Raw genomic sequence first — 23,719 nt, 5'->3', positions numbered from 1 at the left:
CAGGGAAATGGATGCGGGGTGGGGGCTGGTTTGTCTGAGGTAAAGAGTGGCATCTAAAAAAATCTTAAAACTTTAGGGTGGAACAGAATAAGATTATGAAATTCTAAGAAGGTTTAATGTATTGGTTATAGACACAGGGTTCACTCAGCATCAGATTCACACCCAAGGCTAAAAGCTGAACCGTAAAGCAGAACTATCTCTAGGGAAGACAACTATGCAGTGTGATGTTTGGAGAGCCATAGAGCCTGCTCCCACCTCCATGTACAGTACGGAGAGGAAGCTTATTTAAAGCATCAAGACAGTACAGATGGGCAATAAAGTCATAAATGGGGTCCCCTTATTGGTAAGTCTGGAAATGTGTGGTTGTGAATGCATCTGTTATAGGCTGGAAGGCTGATGGATGGTCACATGCTTTACAGGCTAGATTCATGTATGAGCACATATCAGGACATCTGTGACAGCAGCCTAGAATCTTTGTTCTCAGCGACTGCCCTGGCCCCATTATGCCACTGTTTTCAAACTCATGTCTGCTCCACAAAGCTCACTGCATTCTCATCTTAGGAGTGGTTCCCCATTGACCATAGTCAGTAAGGAAGGAAAGCACATAGAGAGTTGTGGGTAATACTACCTGTGGCCACCACATAAAAGCCAATAACATGAATCTCAGATACAGCACGAAAGCCCTGAAGCAAAAGAACTCTGCATTCTGCCTTCTACACTTTCTTGATTATCAGGCCAGTCCTCTGTGGGAAGTAGGCTAGGGGCTTTAATTTCTATTTTACGAAGCTATCCATTGACACCCAGAGAAACTAAAGAACTTGTCAAAGTTTCATAGCAAATCAACCTGACTTAATACACTAGAGAAGAGGTCAGAGATACACGCTCTATTGTTCATTTAATTTAAAAATATACATATATTACAGAGGTGGATGCTAGGCTGGGAGGATCACACAATCACGGCCAGTCTGGGCTACATAGAAAGTTTCAGGCCCCCATGGGAAGGACAGTTAGACTCATTTTTCAAAACTAAATAAAATAAAACAAAAATTGGAATTTCAAAGATAGTAGGGGATTGACCTTTAAGCCAGTGTCCTAAAAAGTTAAGTACAAGTGGATTTTAAAATACTGACAGTAGGGAGGGGGCAACATTTGGAATGTAAGTAAATAAAATAAGTAATTAAAAATAAAAGATTGATAGTTGAGTTAGATATACATATCATCATTCCCCAACTCCCCCATCCCCTTTAATATAGCTAAATCAAACTCCTATGCAGAAAAAAATCGTCCAAGGAGCCAGAAACAAGGATTTTGACATGTAGAAGTCCGGTCTACTTTTCCTTTATGCTCACCTACCTGTTCTCTTAGAGGCTTTTTCTTCCATCGCTAATTATCCAATGGCTCTCTTGCATTTACAGACCCCCAAAGCAGGTTCGGTAGGTGGCATCAAATAGGAAACCCGGAGACATCCGCTGGTTCCTGGGAAGGCTGAGGAAGCGCCCTTGTTAAGGGGTGTGTGCACTGTTGAAATATTAGCTGCTGTACTTGCCAAAGAAGTTCCTGAGCCACCCAGAGCCTTTTCTCTTCAGTCCAACCATGTGTTCACCTTGCCCCAAAGGTCAGTACTAATATTAACAAGCACTGGAGAATGGAGAAATTAAAACCAGCTATTGAGGTGAGCAAGACCTGGATTTCCTTGGGACAAAGCTTCAAATCTATCTGCCTTTAGTGCAGTATGGGCAAAATCCCTTGCTTGAAAGCAGTCTGGCAACATGAAGAAAAATGTTCATTTCCCTTGTCCTAATTAATCCCATTCCTGGGATTCGATCTTTTGCTGGTAACTCCCAACGCATGGAAAAGCTCAAGGAACAGAATTTTAATTACAGAGCTGTTTTTCTGGTGGCAGTAACTAGTGAACTTTAAGTCCTCTGGGGGGGTGGGGGAGCAGCCCATTGTGGCAGCCACTGAAGATGACTGCTCAAATCCTATGAAATTCTGAGGGTGTGCTATTCCAGTGGGAATAACTCTGTAGCAATTTTCAGCGGGGGGGTGTGGGGTGTGGGGTGTGGGGTGTGGAACTTAGGAGGCAAAGTTATACTTTTCCTGGAAATTGGGCAATGCCTGTTAATGCTGTTTCTGTGGTCTCAAAAAATAAGTCAAGAACTCAACGCTGCTGTCTTGCTTATTCATCCATCTGCTAAATGTTCATTCTGTTATCATATAAGCTGGGTTAGAGATGGCCACTGCATTCAGGCTGTTGGCAGTCTAGTGACAACGGAAATCAATGGGAGTTGTGCACTGTGGTACCTGTTGTGCTAGAATGGATCATAAAGTGCAGTGGTGCCCATCGGAAAAGACACAGAGGTGTGTGGACAGAAAATCAATTGTTTACCTGATTAAGAAGGGTTTAAATCTTGGCTCTACCACTTCTGTGAGGCTGAGACGATTTTATTCAACTTCTACTTAGCTTCAGTGCCTCTTCCTGGATTATCCTAAGAATGAAAGGACACAGTGTAGACAGGAAAGCCATAGCCGCATCGGGAAACGATAGTATCCTGGAGCTGAAATGTTCTAGGCCTCGATTTTGCTCATCTGAGAAACGGAGCCAAATGCAAGTCTGACTCATGCTTTTAGAGTCAAGACAAATATGGTTATACAGGGAGGATCTGAGGTAGTCTCCTTCCTCCGGACTCCATTAAAACGAAGGCAAGCTAGGTTTTTAACTGATTAACTGAGATAGTTCCCTTTGCCCCTGCCCAAAAGGACTCCAGGGGCAGAAGCCCCTCAGCCGCCGCCAGGGGCCGCTCACTTAAGCCAGAGTTCTGTCTCGATCTCTCGATCCGAGTAGGGCGTTGGCTGAGCTTGTTTCCCCAGAGGCCTGCCCCTTGACAAAGTGACAAAATCCCATTTGTATGTAACCTGGCGCATCAGGGGGACTTTTGTGGTAGAGAAAAGCAGTCAGACTCGGGCGTCCAGGCCAGCGTGCGGCCAGAAGAGAAGGAGCCCAACCAGAGACCAGAGACGCGCCTCTCACCAGTTACTCTTCCCAGGTTTTGATCTGGGTCTTGCTATGTAGCCCAGGCTGGCCTTGAATTCATTACTGACCCTGCCTCAGCTTCCTGAGTGCTGGGGTGACAGGCTTGGACGACCAAGCCCGGTTTTCTTAGAGCCTCTACCTCAATTCCGTCTCCCGCCTAAGCGAACTGAACTCGAAGTCCCGCCCTGCGTGCGTCCTGCCGTCGGAGGGGGCGGAGGAGACGGTGAGAACGCCCGCCCGTGGAACCGCGAGAGGAAGGCGGGGAGCCAGCTCACTTCCGGGAAGCAATGCCTTTGCCCGCCTAAGCTTCCTTTGGGAAACGGTGTGTTTTACCAAAATGCTGCGCGTGGTAAGCTGGAATATCAATGGGATCCGGAGTCCCCTGCAAGGCCTTGCATGCCAGGAACCCAGCAACTGTCCCACGGCCTTGCGACGCGTTTTGGACGAGCTGGATGCTGACATTGTCTGTCTCCAGGAGACCAAAGTGACCAGTGAGCCCTCGACAATCCCGGATCTCTACCGTGTTTTCCTTTTGCTGCTAACCTTTGTTCCTCATTTCTCGTTTCCGTTTTCCCATACTTAGAATCCTGCCCTTATACCCATCTAAAAGGCCTGATCCTTTTCCTCCTAAACACTCCCACCCCAGCTAGAACTCCCCCTAAATCCCACTCCTGGCCTGCTTTCCCCATTGAAACCCTCATACACAAATTCCCGCTGATTCTATAGCCCCAACTCTGGGCCTTGAATTTTCTCTTTTCATGCTCTTAAGCCAGGCCCCTCAAGTTTTCCATCCCTGCCCCCACCTCAGTCCTTAATTCCCACCTAATCTTTGCCCTTAGCTCAGACTCTTAATTTTTCCTTCCCACATCCCCAATTCTTCTTTTCTCTCCACCTCAGAGCCCTAGATTTATTTCTCTTTGATGTCTTACCCCAAAATTTAGACCTAATTTCTTCTCCCATCACTCCCAGCTCGCATTCCCTAATTCCCTCTCCTACCTCCCATCCTCACTTCAGGTCCCCAGTCTCCACTGCCAGCATTCTGTCAGTCTTATTATCTAGACCACAAGACTTAGTTAGCTCTGATTTGCCTCTTCAGCTTCCCCATCTGATTTGAATATCATTTTCCTTCCTGACTTCCATCTCTAGCTCCTGTCAACATAAACACTTCTCCCGACCCCCAATTATAGCTGTGATATATGCTAGCCTGTAACTGTAATTCCAGTCTTTCATGGATTCACAGTGCTAATTTACCTCTGATTTTATATTACTTTTTTTTTCAGGAGATGTACTGACAGAGCCCCTGGCTATTGTTGAGGGTTATAACTCCTATTTCAGCTTCAGCCGCAGCCGTAGTGGCTATTCTGGTAAATGAAGTCTTCTGGGGGTATTTATGTTAGCATTGGTGTTGGAGAAAAGGTGTTTTGGTATTTAAGAAGAAAGTAATATATTTTGACTTTACATTTCCACAGTAAAGGCTGCATAATTTTAGGTTGTATGAAACCTAATATTTATGCACCAAAGTTTCCTTTCGGCCCTCAGAATGACAGTAATGTCATGGTTAATCATATGAGCGAGCGTTGGAGCTTAGCTGCCGGGGTTCGAGCCATGGCTCACATTCTGGCTCTGTGTTTTCTGGCAAGTTACTTTGCCTTTGTGTTTCAGGTTTTTCACTGAGAAAATGAGGATAATGGTTATTTTCTAGGCTCTCACAAGGGTTTAGACATAGTCTTGCATGTGGAAATACTAATAGCTAGTATTTATTTCATCAGCATGTGCTATGTATATGTAAAATACATTATTATTGTTTTTGTAAAATATAACATTATTCTGCGCCTTTTTTTAGAGGAAACTGGGGCCTCAGGGTATGCTTTAGATGCTTCAGACTCTACTGAGCCATGTATGGCCCCTTAGGAGGATTGTTCATACATTTCTGAAGCCATTAAATTTGACAAAGATAACCAAAACTTTTTCTTGTGTGAAGATAGTTGGAGTGGGATAGGCTGTACAATACTATATTGGCTGCCAATCCTATTCAGAATGTTCTTGTCTGTCCCCAGGTGTGGCTACCTTTTGTAAGGATGGTGCTACCCCAGTAGCTGCTGAAGAAGGCCTGAGTGGTGTGTTTGCCACCCTAAATGGGGATGTTGGTTGCTATGGAAACATGGATGAGTTCACACAAGAAGAACTCCGGGTTCTGGATAGTGAGGGCCGAGCCCTCCTTACACAGCACAAGATCCGGTAATAGCCCATATCCTCCTACTGCAGGCCATCACTGGTTCTAGTGTTTACGTCCAGAATATAAGGCCCATTCTATAGGTATGCAATTGCTATAGAAAAGTTCCCAACCTTACCTTCCTAGATTTTAGTCCTGGCTGGGCTGAGAGTATAGCTTTTTAATTACCATAGGTGCCTCAAAAATAGCTTAGCCAGCACAGAACTCATTGCCCTAAGTTGGTCTCTTTCTGGGTATCTTATAGTCATGAATGGCAGCATTATCACCCAGTTTACCTGGATACCATGCCCTCCTTGCCTTATCCAGAGTCCACCTCCCCCAAGACTTGCTCATTTATTTCTCTCAACCCCTTTTTCGTTCATCCCATGGACAACCATTAACTAGAAGCTGTACGGTGGGTGGGTATGAAGAGGAGACTTGAAACTGACCTCTCTTGTGGGGCTCTTTTCTCCCCAGCACATTGGAAGGGAAGGAGAAGACTTTGACCCTGATCAATGTGTACTGCCCTCACGCCGATCCTGGGAAGCCTGAGCGGCTGACCTTTAAGATGCGCTTCTATCGCCTGCTGCAGATCCGAGCAGAAGCGCTCCTGGCAGCTGGCAGGTATATTGTCAATCTAGACAGCCAGATGTGTTTGGTTGAACACATCTTGGTGGCCGGCCTATGCCATGCTCTATGAAAAGACATAGAATTTTGTCTTTGAGGTCCTTTATAGTCTAACATCAAATACTATCATGCTGAACTGACAGCCCTTGCTGTTGTAAGAGCTGGGAGGACAGAGTAAAGTGACATGAACTCTTGAGCCTTGTATTCTGGGCACTTATTCTGGCTCTTCACTTACTGTGAGCCTCAAACGCAGCACAGCTTTCTGTTGTCTTTTGTCAAATGCCTGTGTGAATCCCTACCCTGTAGAAGATCTTCGAGGACAAGATGAGGTGATGGTGTAAATGCCTAGTTCTAAGGATAGACAGGAAAGAGTAGGTTAGAGTAATCAAGGGGGACTTCCTCCAGGAAGTGGTATTTGAGCTTATCTTTGAAGGATGAGAAGGGTGGCATTAGGTAGAGATGGCATTGAAGTATTCACATCATAGAGAATGGTGTCAACTTTGCAGCTCAGGATTTGGTTCAAGATGGGAGAATGGAAGAGGCATGTTGCTATGAATAATTGGTACCTATGCCTCTAGGTGGGAGGTAGCCTCTCTGTGCCCTTGGCCCTGGGAGAAAAGTATATGGGACTCGTCTTTTTTAATGTCCAGTTGACAGTCGCACATTGTGTTTTTTAGTCACGTGATAATCCTGGGGGACCTGAATACAGCCCACCGACCCATTGACCACTGCGATGCAAGTAGTCTGGTAAGACTCCCTCTAAACCATAGGCCCCAGTTTTGTTCTGTTCACCCCACCAGCCAAAACTGGGAGTTTGACACCAGAGGTAGCTTCTTTTATAGAAAAAAAAAATAATGCTTGGTTTGAGTATATGATTTTTTTTTATTCTGAAATTACATGTGATAATTGTGTATATTTATGGAGTACCACATAAAATTCTGACATAATGGTCAAATGGGGTCAATTACTGTATTCGTCTCCTCAAACATTTGTCTTTCTGTGTGGGCAAACATTCAAAATTTTTTCTACTACCTGGTTTGAAATATATAGTAAATTATTGCCAGCTAGTCCTATACTATGGAATACTAGGCTGGTTTTCCTCCTGTCAAACTGTTCACACTAACCAGCCACTGTATCCCTTTCTTCCTATCTCTCTGGACTCTTGTGACAACTATTGTACTCTGTTCTATGGGATTACCTTTTGAGACAGGTATGAGGAATGTACAGGTACAGGAATGAGGTCACATGGCATCAGTCTTTATGGGCTTGCCTTGTTTTTAAGTCTTCCAGTTCCATTCATTCTGCTGCAGATGACAAGAAAAATCTATTCTTTCTGGTTAAATGGCATTGAGTGCTGTATGCATATTATATTTTCCTTATTTGTTCATTAATGAATATGTAGGTTGCTTGTGTATCTGAGCTGTTATAAATAATGCTGCAGGAGTTCAGATGTTTCTTTGTTATAATAATTTCATTTTCTTTGCATATATACCTAAAGTGAGGTTTCTGGCTCATGTGGTAGTTTTATTTTAAGCTTTTCAAGGACTTTCCATGCGGTTTTCTAATAGGATGACAATAATTTATATTCTCTCCATCAGTATATGAAAGTTCCCCTTTCTCTGTATCCTTGTCAGCATCCGTTACTTATCCCTGATAAAAGCCATTCTAACAAGGGTGAGAAGGAGATGCTACTTACTATATTGGATTTGGTTCACATTTCCCCAATAAGTATGTTAAACGTTTTCTCATATACACATTGTCCACTTGTATATCTTCTCTTTTTTGAGAATATCTTCAGATTATATGCCCATAAAATCAGACCTGTTTTTATTATTCAGTTGTTTGAGCTTCTTATATGCTGTGGATATTAATCCTGGTCAGATGAGTATTTTGAAAATATTTTCTCCTATATCTTTGCTCTATTGATTGTTTTCTTCACAGTGTAGAAGCTTTTTAAATTTTATGTAGTCCCACTGAAATACTATTCTAAAAGAATTTAAATTTAGTCTTCCATTCACTAGATTGTACTGACCTTACTTTGACCTGGCCCTTTCCCATACGCTGAAAGACATGTCCAATCTTGCTCATGGACTTCAGTTTGTAAATGGACCATTCACAAACATAAGATACATTGTTGTTCAGTTCAAATTGGTGTCTTCAGGGTTGCAGTAGTGTCCCTAGGAAGGTAGAGGAACCCAGAGATGGAATACCTAGGCAAGGTCTTTTCATCCTAGCTTTTTTCACTCCCACCCAAATTAGCAGCCACCCGTCTTCCTTTTGCTCATGTGAGCCTTTCATTCCCTCTAGGCCAGTGTTTCTTGAACCCTTAGCTGCATTAATTAGAGCAAACATATCAATACCTTAATACTACACCAAAACAGTACAATCAGAATCTCTTATGTGTAGATCCAGGGTACTGGGTTGTTTGAAAAGTCGTACGTGGCTGGGCAGTGGTGGCGCACGCCTTTAATCCCAGCACTTGGGAGGCAGAGGCAGGCGGATTTCTGAGTTCGAGGCCAGCCTGGTCTACAGAGTGAGGTCGAGGACAGCCAGGACTACACAGAGAAACCCTGTCTCAAAAAAAAAAAAAAAAAGAAAGAAAGAAAAGAAAAGTCCTACGAGACTTTATTATGCAAACAAACTTGAGAAGCACTACCCCAGAATAGATACAAAACTCCTCAACTTGACCATCCTCATATAAGAAGCTCAAACAAAATTTGCTAAAAAATGCAAGCCACCTGCTTTTTCTCTGTTCCCATGTGAACTCAAAAGGTGTAGGGATTTCTCCTTGCCTCCTGGGAAGCAGGCAGCTCTTCAGAGGCAGTCACAGATGGAGCTTCCGAGCTGTACAAAGTGGTCACACAATGTGGTCCCTGTGTTCAGTTAATTTGCTAGAGCAAAGCAAGTACTCAGGCAGACACTATAAAGTACATTTAAACTTAGCTGGAAAGAATATTTTAAATGGTATAAACAGGCAGTTAGGTGAAGAAGAAATACATGCAGAGGAAGATCTAAAAGGGCCCTAAGTGTCAAGCTTTTCTTATGCCTGTGGAGCTGGGGGTGAACCATTTTCCTAGTACATGGAGGAGTTAGCCCGCATTTGTCTTTTTGTACCCACATGAGGTCTGCTGTCTGGAAGCTCACTGAGCCTTGTTGTTTGGGGTTTCATTGAGACTTCACTGCATGAGGATAAATGTTGAAAGTGGGATAGGGAAACCCATCAAGACCTGGGGACATTTTCTGTCATTCTGTCCTTGGTGATTCAGGCACAGTGCCTCTAGAATGAGGCTCTTGTTTTAATACAATATATTCTTTTTTTAAAAAAGATTTATTTATTTTATGTATGTGAGTACATCATTGCTCTCTTTCAGACATACCAAAATAGGGCATCAGACCCCATTGCAGATGGTTGTGAGCCACCATGTAGTTGCTGAGAATTGAACTCGGGACCTCTGGAAGAGCAGTCAGTGCTCTTAACCACTGAGCCATCTCTCCAGCCCAAATATAATATATTCTGATCATGGTTTCCTGTCTCATCTCCCAGATCCTCCTCTCTTCTCCACCCATCCAATTACATGCAAAACAGAGGGGAAAAAGACAAAATAGAACAAAACAAATAGAAAAAACAAAGAGCAGTAGAAGGAGAGAAAGAGAGTGCATGTGTGAATATGAGCGCATAAAACAAAATCGCAAACTGTAATATGTTAGCAAAAGGCCATTAAGGTTTAAATAAATGCTCAAAGATCTACAAAATACTATTGTATTTGTTTTGTGTTGGCCACTTGCCCTGCCCTTCAGTGTGGTTAACATATCTAGTGAGACTCCATTGGAGAGAACTGATTTCTTTTGTGGGCAGTTACCTATTAACTTTGTGGTTAGGTATGTGAGATCATATTCATTTCCCCCTTTCAATGCTGGACCCCCTCTGGCTTGGACTTGTGCAGGCACTATGCAAGCTTCCCTAGCCTCTCAGTCCACATGTGAGTGTGGAAGAAATTGTTTTCTTGTTGTCTTCCATCTCCTATGGCTCCTACAGTCTTTCCTGTTCCTCCTCCATATGATTCCCTGAGCTCTGAGGAAAAGGATTCGATGAAGACACTCATTTAGGACTAACTGTTCCAAGGTCTTTCATTCTCCACGCATTGTTCAGTTGTGGTTCTCTATATTTGCTTCCCTATTCTGCAGGTAGAAGCACCTCTGATGATAGCTGAGCAAGGTACTGATCTATGGGTAGAGCAGAATGTTGTTAGGAGTCTTACATTGTTGCATTCCTTTAGCAGAACAATAAATAGTATTTGGTCTCCCTTTGGTCCCTGGCCTATCTAGTCTCAGGTTCTTGGCCACCAAGGCAGGGTCAGGCATGGGTCCCATCTCATGGACTATACCTTTGATCCAATCAGAGAGTGGTTACTTACTCCCATGACTTTTGTGCCACTATTGTACCAGTGCATCATGAATGCAGGTTATCATGGCTTACCAAAGGGATTCTAGCTGAGTTGGTCTTTACCTTTCTCCTTTGAAAGTATTCAGAGTACCTTCCAGTAGCGTGAACACTAGGGATAAACAGTAGGGTTGAAGGCTCTGGTTAGGTACCAGCTTGACTTTGCTGTGTTCAGTGAGATGTGTCGTCTTTGGGAATAGGGCTTTACTATCAATTTGTAGAGAGCATTTAATTGCCTTGGCAATAGCCTGAATTGTTTGAGGGTTTCTCAGGGGTCCCTTTGGCCAACAACTCAATTATATGTAACACATTTCTGGTACTGGAGGTTTCAGTAGCAAGAGATATCTAGCTAGGGCCTTGTTTCCCCATCATTTGGTGATCCCATCTATATTTCTTTCACTTGTGTGTGTATTAATAAACGTCTACTGTAGAAGGCTTAATATGACTCCTTAGATGAGCTTCAGTTTTAGCTGTCACCATATTCTCTTTCTGATCCTCCTCTTCCCTTCTCCTCTCCATTTAATCCTCTCATTTCAGGTCCGCCACTCGCCCTTCCTCACCCTGTCTCTCCATAGCCATAGCCGTAGTCTGTGTATTGTATCCCCCTTCCTTGGTAAATCCTCCCATCCCTCCTAGTCCCTTAGTCTATATCAAACCCCTAGGATTATACAATTGTAGCATGCCCATTGAAGTCTTAAGAGCTAACCTACACATATAAGTGAATACGTACCATATTTGTCTTTTTAGGTCTGGGTTACCTACCTCAGTCCTGATGACTTTTTCCCTAGCTTCATCCATTTAACTTTCATCTCTATAGCTAAGTAATATTCCATTGTGTGTGTATGTATCACATTTTCATTGTTCATTCATCTGTTGATGGACACTTTGACTGTTGACAATCGTGGCTGTTAATGGACACCGAGGCTGTTCGCAGTCATGGCTGTTATGAATTGAGCAGGAGTGAACATGGATGAGCAGTGTCTCTGTAGTAGAATGTAGAGTAGTTTGGATATATTCCCAAGAGTAGTGTGGCTGGATCATGAGGTAGATTTGCACTCACACCAACAATGGATGAGTGTTCCTCTTAACTCCACATCCCCAGTAGTGTGAGCTATCATTTGTTTTATTGAGCTTGGCCATCCTAACAGGTGTAAGATGAAATCTAAAAGTGGTTGAGATTTGCATTTCCTGATGACTAAGGATGTTAAACATTACATTAACTCTCTGTTTAGATCTATTCTCCAGTTTTTATTTGGTGTTTTTTTTTTTTTTTTTGGTTTTTTTTTTTGTTGTTGTTGTTGTTGTTTGTTTTTGTTTTTTTGAGACAGGGTTTCTCTGTGTAGTCCTGGCTGTCCTGGAACTCACTCTGTAGACCAGGCTGGCCTCGAACTCAGAAATCCACCTGCCTCTATTCTCCAGTTTTTAAATGGTTTATTTTGTTGATGTTCAGGTTTTTTAGTTCTTTTATATTTTAGACATTAGCCCTCTATTGATGTGTATTTGGTGAAGATCTTTTTCCTTCTGTAGCCTACTGCTTTGTCCAAATGAGGATGTCCATACAGTTTTTCAGGTTGATGATGTCCTGTTTATTAATTGTTTTTCTTAGTATGTGTGCTTATCAATTTTCTCTTCAGAAAGTCTAACTGTGCCATTGAGTTCAAAGTTATTCCCCACTTTTTCTTCTGTTAGATTCAAGGTTTCTGGCCTTATGTTAAAGTCCGTTATCCATCTGTAGTTGGGTTTTATAGAGGTTGATAAGTATGTATCTATTTGCGTTCTTCTATATGTAGACATCCAGTTTAGCCAGCCAGTGTGTATTTCTGGATTCTTTATCTAAAATCAGATATTTGTAAGTCTGTGTACTTATGTTAGAGCCTTCTATTCCATTGATCAATATGTCTGTTTTTTTGCCAGTCCCAAGCTATTTTTATTATTATAGATCTGCAGTATACTTTGAAATTAGGAATGATGATAGATATCTCCAGTAGTTTTTTCATTGTTCAGCAATGTTTTATCTATCCTGGGTGTTTGGTGTTTCCATATGATTCTGATTATTATCCTTAGCATTTTTATGAAGATTTGTGTTGGAATATTGACTGGTGTTAAATATATAGATTGCTTTTGTTAAGATAGCCATTTTCACTATATTAATCCTACTGATTCACAAACATGTGATATCGTCCTGTCTTCTGGTATTTTCTTCAAGTTCTTTCTTCATTGACTTCAAGTTTTTATCATAAAAGTCTTTCAATTACTTGGTTAGAGTTACCCCAACATATTTTATATTACTTGAGGCTATTGTGAAAGGTGTTGTTTCCCTGACTTCTTTCTCAGTTCATTTGTCATTTGTACATAGGAAGGCTACTGATTTTTGTGTTGATTTTGTATCCTGCTGCTTTTCTGAAAGTATTTGTCAGCTGTAGAAGTTTCCTGGTGGAATTTGTAGGGTCACTTATGTATATTAATGTCATCTGCAAAGAAAGATACTTTGGCTTTTTTCCTTTTTATTTTTTCCACTTTAATCTCCTTCTGTAGTCTTAATGCTTTAGCTAAGACCTTAAGTACTGTATTGAATAGGTATAGAAAGACTGGACACTCTTCTTCATTTTAGTGGAAATACTTTGACTTTTGCTTGGTTTAAGTTGATGTTTACTGTGAGCTTGTTTTAAATCACCTTTATTATATTAAGGTATGTCCCTTGTTTCCTTTAGTCTCTCTAGGACTTTTATGATGAAGGGGTTTTAGATTTTGTCAGTAGTCTTTTCTTTACCTAATGAAATGATTATGTGTTTTTTTTTTCTTTTAGCCTATTTATGTGGCAGATTGTATTTATCATTTACATATGTTGAGCCATCCCTTTATCTTTGGGATGACGCCTACTGGATCATGGTGGATTAACTTTTTGATGTGTTCTTGGATTCACTTTAAAAATATTTTATTAAGTATTTTTGCATCTATGTCCATAAGGGAAAATGGTCTGTAATTTTCTTTGTTGACTTTGTGTGGTTTAGTTATCAGGGTAATTGTGGACTCTCAAAGAGAATAAGCAGTGTTCCTTCTGTTAAGGAGTGTTGGCATTAATTGTTTTAATGTCTGGTAGAATTCTGCACTGAATTCATTTTGCCCTGGGCTTTCTTTGGTTGTCGAACTTTTAATAGTTGCTTCTATGGCCTTCACCAGGGTTTATAGGTCTGTTTCAATTGATTATCTAGTCTTGATTTAATTGATAAGTAGTATATATCAAGAAATTTATCCATTTCTTTTATGTTTTCCAATTTGGTCAGTTATGTCCTTATGATTCTTTGGATTTCCTTGGTATTTGTTAGCATGCCCATCCATTTTTTTTATTTATTCCTCTCTCATATGATACATTCCAGCCACAACCCCCTTTCCTCCACCCCTCCAAGTTACCTCCAGATCCTCCTCCATATCCACTGCACCTCTGTTTCCCTTCAGAAAAGAGCAGGCCTCCCAGGGATAGCAACTGAACACTGCATTACAAGATGGACTAGGCACAAACCCTCATATCAAGGTTGGATAAGTTAACCCAGTAGGAGGAAAAGAGTCCCAAGAGTTGTCAAAAGAGTTAGAAACCATCACTCCCACTATTGGGAGTCCCACGAGAACACCAAGCTACTCAGCCATAACATATATGCAGAGGACCTAACTGAAACTCATACAGGCTCCTTATGAGCCCTGAATAGTTGGTTCTGTGGGCTGTGTTCTCATGGTGTCCTCAACCCCTCTGGCTTCTATAATTTTTTCCTCCTCCTTTTCCATGTAGTTCCTGAGCTCAGCCTAACGTTTGAGTGTGTTTCTCTGCATCTGTGCCCATCAGCTGCCTGAGGAAGCCTCTCTGATGGATGGCAGTTGGTTATGCCCCCTTTTCATCTCTAATTTTTATTAATTTGCATCTCGTCTTTTGGTTAATTTGGATAAGGTTCTGTTGGTCTTACTTTCTCAAAGAACCAGCTCCTTGTTTTATTCATTCTTTGTATTTTGTTTGTTTCTATTGATTTTACCCCCGAGTTTGATTATTTCTTGGTATCTACTACTTTTCACTGTGTTTTCTTTTTGTTCTAGAGATTTCAAATATGCTCTAAAGTTACTAGTATGAGATCACTTTAGTTTTTTTTAATGTGATCACTTAGTGCTATGAGCTTACTCTTAGAACCACCTTCATTGTGTCCCATAAGGTTGGGTATATTGTGTATATTCATTTTCATCCAATTCTAGAAAATCTTCCATTTCTTTGTTGATTTCTTTCTTGATCCATTTTTATTCACTTTCCATTACTGAATTTTATTCAGTTTTCAATTTTTTTCAGTTTTTGTGCAGTTTCCACTACTTTGTAAGCTTTCTCTTGTTTCTGTTGTTATTGATAGCTTTAATTTATGGTGGTCTAGTAGGATCCAGGGTGTTACTTCAATATTTTTTTGGAGACTTGTTTTATGACCAAGTATGTGGTTAATTTTTAAAGAAAGTTCCATGATACTCTTCTGTGTTTAAGTGAAATGTTCTATAAATATCTGTTAGGTCCATTTGATTATACCTTTAATTAGCTACAGCATCTCTCTGTTTATTATTTGTCTGGATGATCTGTTCATTGTTGAGAGTAGTATATGGAAGATTCCCACTATCAGTGTGTTAGAGTCAATATGTTATTTTACCTGTGGCAGTGTTTCTTTTACAAACTTGGATGCCCTTATGTTTGTGGAATCAATATTAAGAATTGCAATGCCCTTTTGGTAGATTTTTTTCCTTGACGAGTATGAGTGTCCTTCCCTATCTTCTGACTAATTTTGGCTTAATGTCTATTTTCTCAATATGAAAATGGCTGCACCTATGTGGTTCTTAGGTCCATTTGCTTGGAATATCTTTTCCAACTCTTATGATGCCTGTTTTTGATGGTAAGCTGTAGACCCTGTTTTCAAATCCAGTCCTTTAGTCTATGACTTTTAATTGTAGAATTGAGACAATTAATGTTGAGGGTTACCAATTACGTCTCATTAATTTGTTTCTATAATACTTTTTTCTTCCCTTTTGATTTACTGGTCAGAGATTATATATTCCTTGAGTTCTCAGGTGTGGCTAGCCTTTTGAGATTGGAGTTTTCCTTTTTTTTTTTTTTTTTTTGAGACAGGGTTTCTCTGTGTAGCCCTGGCTATCCTGGAACTCACTCTGTAGACCAGGCTGGCCTCGAACTCAGAAATTTGTCTTGTCTCTGCCTCCCAAGTGCTGGGATTAAAGGCATGTGCCAGAGTTTGCCTTTTAACATGTTCTGTAGAACTATGTTTAAATTTGGTTTTATAATGGAATTCTTTCTTCATCTGTTGAAAGTGAAAATTTTGTTGGGTATAGTAGTCTGGGTTGGCATCTGTGACTTCAGAGTTTGTAGAACATCTGTCCAGATTCTTCTGGCTTTTAGAGTCTCCTTAGACAGATATAATTCTAAGAAGTCTGCCTTTATATGTTACTTGGTTGTTTTCTTTTGAAGCTTTTAATATTCTTTCTTTGTTCTGTAGGTTTAGAGTTTTGACTGTTTTGTGCCCAGGAGACTTTGTTTACTCTTCTGGTCTATATGCCTCCTGTACTTTGATAGACATCTCCTTCTTTAGGTTAGAGAATTTTTCTTCTGTGCATTGTTGAAAATAGTTTCTGCCCCTTTGAGCAGTGTAATTTTTCTTCCTCTATTTTTCTTATTTTTAGATTTGGTCTTTTTATAGTGTCCCAGATTTCCTGAATATTTTGTTCCTGGATTGTTTTGGGTTTTTTTTTTTTTTTTGAACACTCCAGATTCTGTTTTCCATGCCTTATATTCTGTTGGTGAGGCTTACCTTTGTAGTTCCTTCATTTGCAGTTTTATGTCAGTTTGGGTTTTCTTTAGTGATTCTATTTCTACTTTGATGTCTTAAGTCATTTTCATTAGTTCATTCCACTGTGTGTGTTTTCACAGATTTCATAAAGGGATTTATTTATTCATAACCCTTTAAGGTTCTTGAACATATCCATAATAGATATTTTGAAGTCCTTGTCTTGTGCTTCAGTTTCTTGCATTTCTCTCTGGGTCTACTATAGTACTGTACTGGATTCTGGGATAGACACAGTGTCCTGGCTGTTATTGATTGTGTTTTTATGCTGTCTAGGCATCTGGGATTAGGAAGATTGTAATTATAGGTGTTGATATCTGATCTTGCCTTTGTTGGATGGGTGTTCTGTTCCTTGGATTTTGTTAATCTGTCTGGGTCTTAGGAAAGAAAGTGTGATGGCTGTGTATGTTGCCTTGTAGAGAATGCTTCTGTAGGCCAGTGGTTGGCAGAGAAGAATAGTGTTGTCCTTAGGAGGGAAGACTAAGAGAGGCTTCATACCTAGAAGTAGACTTCATAGGGAGTTGGAAGGTGCAGTGGGAAGGGGTCTCCAGTGAATGAAGTTGAGGTAGGAGGAGGAGCATTGTCAGCAGGCTGTTGCCAGGCTGAGAGTAAGAATGAGGCGATTGTAATGGAAGACAGGATAGACTTACTTGAATCCCTGTCAGCTATAGCTACTTACTGCAGGTTTCTGGTAGAAAGATTTTTAGGGTTTTGGAGGCTGACACACAGGAAAGAGATGGACTAGAAGGAGTGTTGAGAATGTCCACAGGAAGGAGGCAAACTAGGTCTGCCACAAGCTTTGGTGGAGTCCGCAGGGAACAGAGGCAGAGTAGGAGGACTATCCCCTACAGGTCGTTTGTTACAAGGCTAGGGATGAAAGCGGGGAAATTGCAGTAGAGGACAGGAAGGAGGATGAAGTTGGTTACTTGCTTCCCAGGCCAGTGTGGACACTGGGTTCCCAGGAAGAGAGTGTTTCTAGGTATCAACAGTTGACACAAAAGGAACAGGCATGGGCTTGAAGGTGTAGGCGAGCTGAAAGGTTCCACAGGAAGTAGGAAAGCTGGGTCTGTCTCAAGGTTTTAAGGAGTGTCCAAGGAATGACGGCAGGATGGGAGGACCATTTCCTGGAAGAATTCTGTCACAGGCCTGGGAATGAGACTGGGGAATTGTAAGACAGGAAGGAGAGTGATGATGGCTGACCTGCTTCCAGGCCAGTTGGCCACTGGGTTCCCAGGTGCAGAGTCTTGACCTGGGGTCTCATCCACTGAGATCAGACAAAGTTTAGACCAAGAATCTCTTACTGGCTACATAAATGTGAGGAAAGGTTAGTTTATACAGTCTGCCTTAGGGAGAAGAGAAGTTGTGCTTTCTAGGACTTGCTTTGAGGAAGGAGTTATGATCTAGAAAGCAGGACTGAAAACAGATTGTATAGAACACCGTCAGAGACATGATCAGTGGTGGCACAGTACAACTCATCCCTGGCGTTGCTTCAGAAAGGGGACATGGGAAAATTCCTTAGTTGCTGTTTAAGAAAGCCACAGAAATGTAGGCGTGACTCCTGGCAGAACTGGGCTAATATGAAGTGGTGGCAGTGTGGCAAAGACAATAAACACTGCAAAGTGCAAGCATTTGGTTGCTCCCTGCCTCATTCTGCATTGGTAATTTTTGTTTTTTTTCAGCTTCCCATCATAGTAATGGATACTGTTCTGCCTTCTCCAGTTAGTTCAGAGCTACCATAGATATCTCCAGTCCATCTTTATCATTGTTCCGGGAAAAAAAATAACTAATAACACCAGCGCAGGTGATAGGTACAGTCCTTTCCAAACAACAGCATGTGCCTGCTTCCCACCAGAGCTGCTTGTCTAGTCTTCATGTCCTTCTCTACCCTTTTGCCCCAGGCAGCCAGCCCATAGCATTTGTTCTATCTTCAAATTATCTCATGGTTGCATTTTTATGTCCTCTTTGGCACCATGCTAGTCTAAGTACCCATCACCTTTTACTTGATGGAGTATGGTGCTTTTTTATCCTACTGGAATCTTCAGTCCAGTGTCCCCTCAGGTCACTGAGATGTTTTGCACTCTCTTTCCACAAGCCCATCAACTGCTCTTTCAGTTTGGAGCCCCCGCTTACTTGAGTTACTACACATGGCCTTCACATCTTGTTCCCAGATCCTTTTCCCAAAGTCAGCATCCTTTGTTACCAAGACTATAACTACTTTGCTCTTAGTATCAATTCTGTCATAAAACAGGTGTTCTGTGAATATGTTGTTATACTAAATCAATGGATGTGTAAGTGGGTGGGCTGGATAAATGTATGGGATGGAGGGATCAGTGATCAGAGACAAAGGCACAGGTGTAGATGCCTGAATCCCCTAAGCTCCCAGGTGAAAAGGGATGTCAGTGAGGACATTGACGCACAGTATAGCCCAGGGCGGCCTCAAATTCAAGTCAGTTCTCCTGCCTCAGCCTCCCGAGGCTTACAGATATAGCTACCATGATTGGTTTTGTTTGACAATCTTTTAAGAAGCAATTCTGGGAATTACTTTGATTAAGCAAACAACAGGCCTTCACGTTTGGCAAGGTAAGCACAGTGTGGGATAGACAGAAAGATAAACAGGAATTTTTTAAAGATTTATTTTTATTTTAAGTATGTGTCTGTGGGGGGATGCACATAAGTGCAGGTGCCCGTAAGAAGCCAGGGGACATTGGATTCCCTGGAACTGGAGTTACAAGTGGTTTCGAGATATCTGAATGGGTGCTGGAGTCTAACTCAGGTGCTCTGCAAGAGCAGTGCCTGTTTTAAGCACTGAGCGTTCTCTTTAATCCCAGGCTTTGATTTATAGCATCATTTATTTTAAAAGCTCATGTTGTGAGGGCTAGAGAGATAGCTCTGAAAAGTGCTTAATCCTTCTGCAGAGGACCTGGGTTTGCTTTCCAGCCCCCTCATGGCAGCTCAGAACACTAGTTCCTAAGAACCTGATGACTTGTTCTGGCCCCCATGGGCACTGTATGCCTATGGTACACAGACAATGAAGGCAAAAGACCCATACATAAAAGTTAATAAAGGAAGGAAGAAAGAGAAGAAACCAAAGCCTAGCTCTTCTGGTCCAGGCTATATGACCTTGAACAGGAATCTTCTTTAGGACAACCAAATTTTCCTATTTGTAAAATGAAGCAGTTAGTCTAAATTTTATCTTGTTTTAAGGATCTAGTTTTGGCTTTTCATTCCCTTTCCCAGGAATGCTTTGAAGAGGACCCAGGGCGTAAGTGGATGGATGGCTTGCTCAGTAACCCAGGGAATGAGGCTGGACCCTACATAGGGCTCTTCATGGATAGCTACCGCTACTTGCATCCAAAACAGCAGAGGGCTTTCACCTGCTGGTCAGTGGTCAGTGGTGCACGCCATCTCAACTATGGCTCTAGACTTGACTATGTACTGGGAGATAGGGCCTTGGTCATAGATACCTTCCAGGCCTCCTTCTTACTCCCTGAAGTGATGGGCTCTGACCACTGCCCTGTGGGAGCTGTCTTAAATGTATCTTGTGTGCCAGCAAAACAGTGCCCAGCTCTGTGTACCCGCTTCCTCCCTGAGTTTGCAGGTACCCAGCTCAAGATTCTTCGATTCTTAGTTCCTCTTGAACAAGAACCTGTGCGAGAGCAGCCAGTCCTGCATCCCAGCCATCAAATCCAGGCACAGAAACAGCCAAGCAAAGCCCGCATGCATTTAACCAGGCTTCGGAAAAGTCAAGGTGTTCCCAAAAGAAACCAGAAAAATCTGATGAGTTATTTCCAGCCTTCTTCTAACCTTTCCCAAACTTCTGGTGTGGAACTGCCTACCCTACCTCTGGTGAGCACTCTTACAACCCCAAAGACTGCAGAAGAGGTGACAACAGCCACAGTGGTAGAGAAGAACAAGGTTCCAGAGGCCAAAGATGAAAAGGAAGTAAGGACTGCCTTCTGGAAGTCTATGCTGAGTGGGCCCTCACCCATGCCCCTCTGTGGAGGCCACAGGGAGCCATGTGTGATGCGTACGGTGAAAAAAGCAGGACCCAACTTTGGTCGCCATTTCTACATGTGTGCTAGACCCCGAGGTCCTCCCAGTGACCCCTCATCCCGTTGTAACTTCTTCCTCTGGAGCAGGCCCAGCTGAACAGACTGAGGCATAGGGATGTCTGTGTATTCAATCCAAGCACGGGGTTGGATGCCAGGTCCTTGCCTCTGAAGGTGTCTTTTCCCTGAGGCTTCCTTTTTTTCTCTGCTTTCTCTTCTCTCTGTTCCCTCCCTTCCTTCCCTTCTCCCCCTAACGCCTCTCCCCTTCTCACATCTTTGTTTCTTCCTCTTTGTACATGTAGGAGCAGGGAACTAATTTAAACCCCTTCTGCCCTTGCTGGGGCATAAATAAAACTTTGTTCATAAATAAAGTTCACGTCTTCATTTACCATGTTAAGTGGATGTTTTAGATGCACTCTAAAAAGTTGAGTGCTCTCTCAGAGCTTCTGGTTGTACAGAGGCTCTCTCAGTACAAGGCTTGCTTGGGCTTGTGTAGCCCAGTGAGATACTATCAAGGCAGCATGGTGGAGGCAGGAGCTGTGCTCCCCAGGAAGAGGTCTGGTGAACTCTGAGGATTATCTGCTACTCTGAGGTTAGATCAATGAGGAAGATGGTTGTGGTGTGGGGTTGTGTATTCTTAAAAGAGTTTCCCAAGTAGTGTGTTCTTCAGCTGTTACAGATGAATCACTAAAGAGAAACAACTGGTGTTTCAGCCTTCAGAGGTCCAGGGTCTGAGGTACCAGAAGTCTGAGGGAAGACGACCACCCTGGCCAGTAGAGTTATTAATTCCCTGTTGGTAGCGTTGCTGTGAAGACATTGTATACTATAGCTAAGCCTTGTCCTTCACCTTGAGAAAGGATAGTAAATCCTATAGGATGCTATTGGAGGAAAAGAGGATAGTGGATCAAAAAATAATCCATTCCTCATTCTGGAAGATTCCTTGGTGTGGGGAAGCCGTTATTCCCAAAGAACAGTCAGTCTTTAGTTGAGACCTACTCTGTCATCTGACCTCAGAAGCCACCTGGGGCTCAGTTTCCCAAGTCTCCCAGTGAAGAACAGAGCCCTGTATTTTTTGTCGAAACTATTAGGAAAGCCATTTCAGGTTAGCTAAGGGCTTTAGCTCTTTGTACAGCTTCCGATACAGTTTAGGGGCATTTCTTTCCTCTTCCTAAATCTGGCTTTTCCTATCAGTAAAATAGAGTGGTCAGACCAACAAGTAATCTGTGGTTTCCTCATGAGGCTGGACTTGTCTGAGTGAGTCAGCATAGTACAAATTGCTCTTTGTCCACGAGTGTTTCAGGTTGCTCTTTATTTTAGAATCAAGTCAGCTAGAAGCACACAGCAAAGCAGAGAGCAAGAGGAAGCCCAGCCCCGGGGGAGTGCAGGTGGGGTTGGCATCCAAGGCAGCTGGCTCCTTAAGCATAGGTGGTAACATATTGGCGTCCCATGTTCCCAAAGTAGGATCGCTCCCACTCGCTCATAAGCTCAAAGTGCACAGGACGATGACAGAAGTTGCATGCAGCCAGAGACACGTCTTGGAGGGGCAACCCCACCTCAGTCCAGGCCAGTAGCAGCTTCTCTGAAAGGGAAGAAGAGGGAAAGAATTGGTTAGACTTGGTCTCCCAAAACCCGTGTTGCTACAGAGGCACCAAGGTCTTGCCTCCCTCCATCCTTTGAGGTAACTTGGGTCCAGAAGTAGGTTTAGTGGTCTTCAATGTGACCCACAAATTCTACTATTTGTCTGTGGGTCCTAGGATGTATAAAAGACAGGAAATCAAGCCTATGACAAGATTTAAAACCATGTTGTGCTAGCCTGTATCTCTCCCTACATAAAGGGTGTGTAGGCCTAACAATCTCTCTGCTTAGAAAATCCTAACCTGTTAAAGACAACGCTAAAAACAATCATTCTGCCCCATCAGTGTTGTGAGACAGGGTAGCGGTACATTCCTGGGATGTGTAGGGACCCAGAGGAGGGAACAAGACCAGCTGTAGGAAGTACTTCAGGTGTGTGGCTGGTCTTTGTTTTTAGCCCCTTTTCTGCCCATCCCTTGCTGGTATAATCTAGTCTTGTGTTCTTAACACCATCTGTGTGCAGATGACTCTGAATTTTTGACTGCCAGCTTCTCCAGAACTCTGTCTTAGTTTCCAGACTTGTATGTCTAATAGTGTCTCTGCTTGACTGCCTAATTTGATATATCTAACAACGCGGACACAACTGAACCATTAATAATTGTCCTCTGCCAAGCCCATTCTGCTTACTTTTTTTGCCACTTACCTATGCCACTCCATCCACACCTATCTTTTGTTTCCCAAAGATAAAGGGAATATTTTTGTCTTTGGGTATTTGTCTTGGATTGTTCTCTGGGATGTCCATTACTTAACCAGCTAACCTTATTGTCTCCTTCAGATCTTCTCTCCAGTGTCACCTTAATTTTTCCTACTCTTGCCACTCCTTGCCTACAGTCCTTCTCCAAGCCAGTACCTGCCCATAGCACTTCTTGTCCCCCCTTTCTGCTTTTTGCTTTCCCTTAATACTTTGGACTAGAATGCTAATTGGGTTTTTTTTGAAGTTGATTACCTCCTTCTACTAGAGTTTAATTCTAGTAGAAAAGGGTTCTGTGTTTTGTCTATTCCTAGGTTTCTAGCTCAGTGTCCAGCCCATAAAAAGAACATGATAGACATCTATTGAAAGGATGAGTTGAGACTAGAAGATGAAGGGAAGTAAGCCAGAGGGGATAATGGGTGAGGAAGTCAAGAGAGCAAAACACAATGAGAGAACTTGAGCAGATTGGACATAGTTAGAGAAGCAAAATGCCTGTGGCAGAAGAGGAGAGGCCAGGCTAGGTCAGAACATGGGCAGCACTAGGTGGAAAGCACTGAATGTCATACTAGGGAGATTCAACTTTGTTGTGTAATCTAGGGGGTCTCTACAAATTTGGGGCTAAACATCTTTATTAGTATAAAATGGTTTAGCATGTATTTCTATAACTATATATTATGCACATTTGTTGTCATTTCCCATTTTCTCAGCTGGTGGATCTTTTTTTTTTTTTAAATTTATTTACTATGTATAGAGTGTTCTGCTTACATGTATGCCTGCAGGCCAGAAGAGGCCAGATCTCATTACAGATGGTTATGAGCTACCATGTGGATGCTGGGAATTGAACTCAGGACCTCTGGAAGAGCAGCCTTCACCTCTAAGCCATCTTTTTAGGCCTGTGGATCATCTTGAGTGCCTTACCTTAGAAAAATGTGACAGACAATGGAGAGCTTTAGGAGAAGGCGTAATATTGTTGGGTTTTAGAAAAATCCCTCTGCTGGCTAGTGTGAGAACATTTTAGAAAGGGAAAAGAAAAGCGAGAAAATGAGGGGAAAATATGGATGTATTTTCATGAAACTGAAGCAGAGAAATGAGAGTATATTTGAAAGAGGTTGAAGAGAGGAGGTGCAGGATTTCAGGATGAGTTGGCTCTAGGATTAAGGGAC

At 42.2% G+C, this 23,719-nt stretch overlaps 3 protein-coding genes across 6 annotated transcripts in view; 1 reads left to right on the top strand and 2 right to left on the bottom strand.

Annotated features, from left to right (window-relative positions):
• Window positions 1-3,180, bottom strand: part of Pfkfb1 (6-phosphofructo-2-kinase/fructose-2,6-biphosphatase 1) — a 44,987-nt gene extending 41,807 nt beyond the window's left edge. Inside the window, exons 1-3 of the mRNA XM_076918809.1 lie at window positions 3,032-3,180; window positions 2,390-2,489; window positions 1,354-1,485 (exon numbers count right to left, since the gene is read on the bottom strand). Of these exons, the coding sequence (XP_076774924.1) occupies window positions 1,354-1,381 (28 nt within the window). The 5' untranslated portion in view covers window positions 1,382-1,485; window positions 2,390-2,489; window positions 3,032-3,180. The remainder of the gene's footprint in view (window positions 1-1,353; window positions 1,486-2,389; window positions 2,490-3,031) is intronic.
• Window positions 1,510-20,604, top strand: Apex2 (apurinic/apyrimidinic endodeoxyribonuclease 2). 3 transcript variants are annotated; one of them, XM_076918808.1, is made up of 6 exons: window positions 1,510-1,615; window positions 4,315-4,398; window positions 5,092-5,272; window positions 5,724-5,870; window positions 6,551-6,620; window positions 19,422-20,604. In XM_076918808.1, the coding sequence occupies exons 1-6, from the start codon at window positions 1,594-1,596 to the stop codon at window positions 20,331-20,333; spliced, it is 1,416 nt and encodes a 471-aa protein (XP_076774923.1). In that variant the 5' UTR covers window positions 1,510-1,593; the 3' UTR covers window positions 20,334-20,604. The 3 variants fall into 3 exon arrangements, with proteins under 3 accessions (XP_076774923.1, XP_034341624.1, XP_034341623.1); XM_034485733.2 differs by lacking the exon at window positions 1,510-1,615 and adding an exon at window positions 3,203-3,356; XM_034485732.2 differs by lacking the exon at window positions 1,510-1,615 and adding an exon at window positions 3,244-3,525.
• A 923-nt stretch (window positions 20,605-21,527) lies between these two features.
• Alas2 (5'-aminolevulinate synthase 2) overlaps window positions 21,528-23,719 on the bottom strand; it is a 38,249-nt gene continuing 36,057 nt past the window's right edge. For both annotated transcript variants that reach the window (XM_034485731.2, XM_076918825.1), the window contains exon 11: window positions 21,528-21,812. In XM_034485731.2, the coding sequence (XP_034341622.2) occupies window positions 21,649-21,812 (164 nt within the window). In that variant the 3' untranslated portion in view covers window positions 21,528-21,648. The remainder of the gene's footprint in view (window positions 21,813-23,719) is intronic.

This window comes from Arvicanthis niloticus, chromosome X, assembly GCF_011762505.2.
Source record: "Arvicanthis niloticus isolate mArvNil1 chromosome X, mArvNil1.pat.X, whole genome shotgun sequence".
In the NCBI taxonomy this organism is placed as follows: Eukaryota; Metazoa; Chordata; class Mammalia; order Rodentia; family Muridae; genus Arvicanthis; species Arvicanthis niloticus.
Note: the sequence above shows the minus strand (reverse complement) of the source record. Positions and strands in the feature narration are given on the sequence as shown.

Coding starts and splice junctions, on each gene's coding strand:
- Apex2 (XM_034485732.2), top strand. CDS start 3,372: ATGCTGCGCGTGGTAAGCTGGAATATCAATGGGATCCGGAGTCCCCTG. Junction 3,526..4,314: donor CCAGGAGACCAAAGTGACCA/GTGAGCCCTCGA, acceptor TTTTTTTTTCAG/GAGATGTACTGACAGAGCCC. Junction 4,399..5,091: donor CAGCCGTAGTGGCTATTCTG/GTAAATGAAGTC, acceptor GTCTGTCCCCAG/GTGTGGCTACCTTTTGTAAG.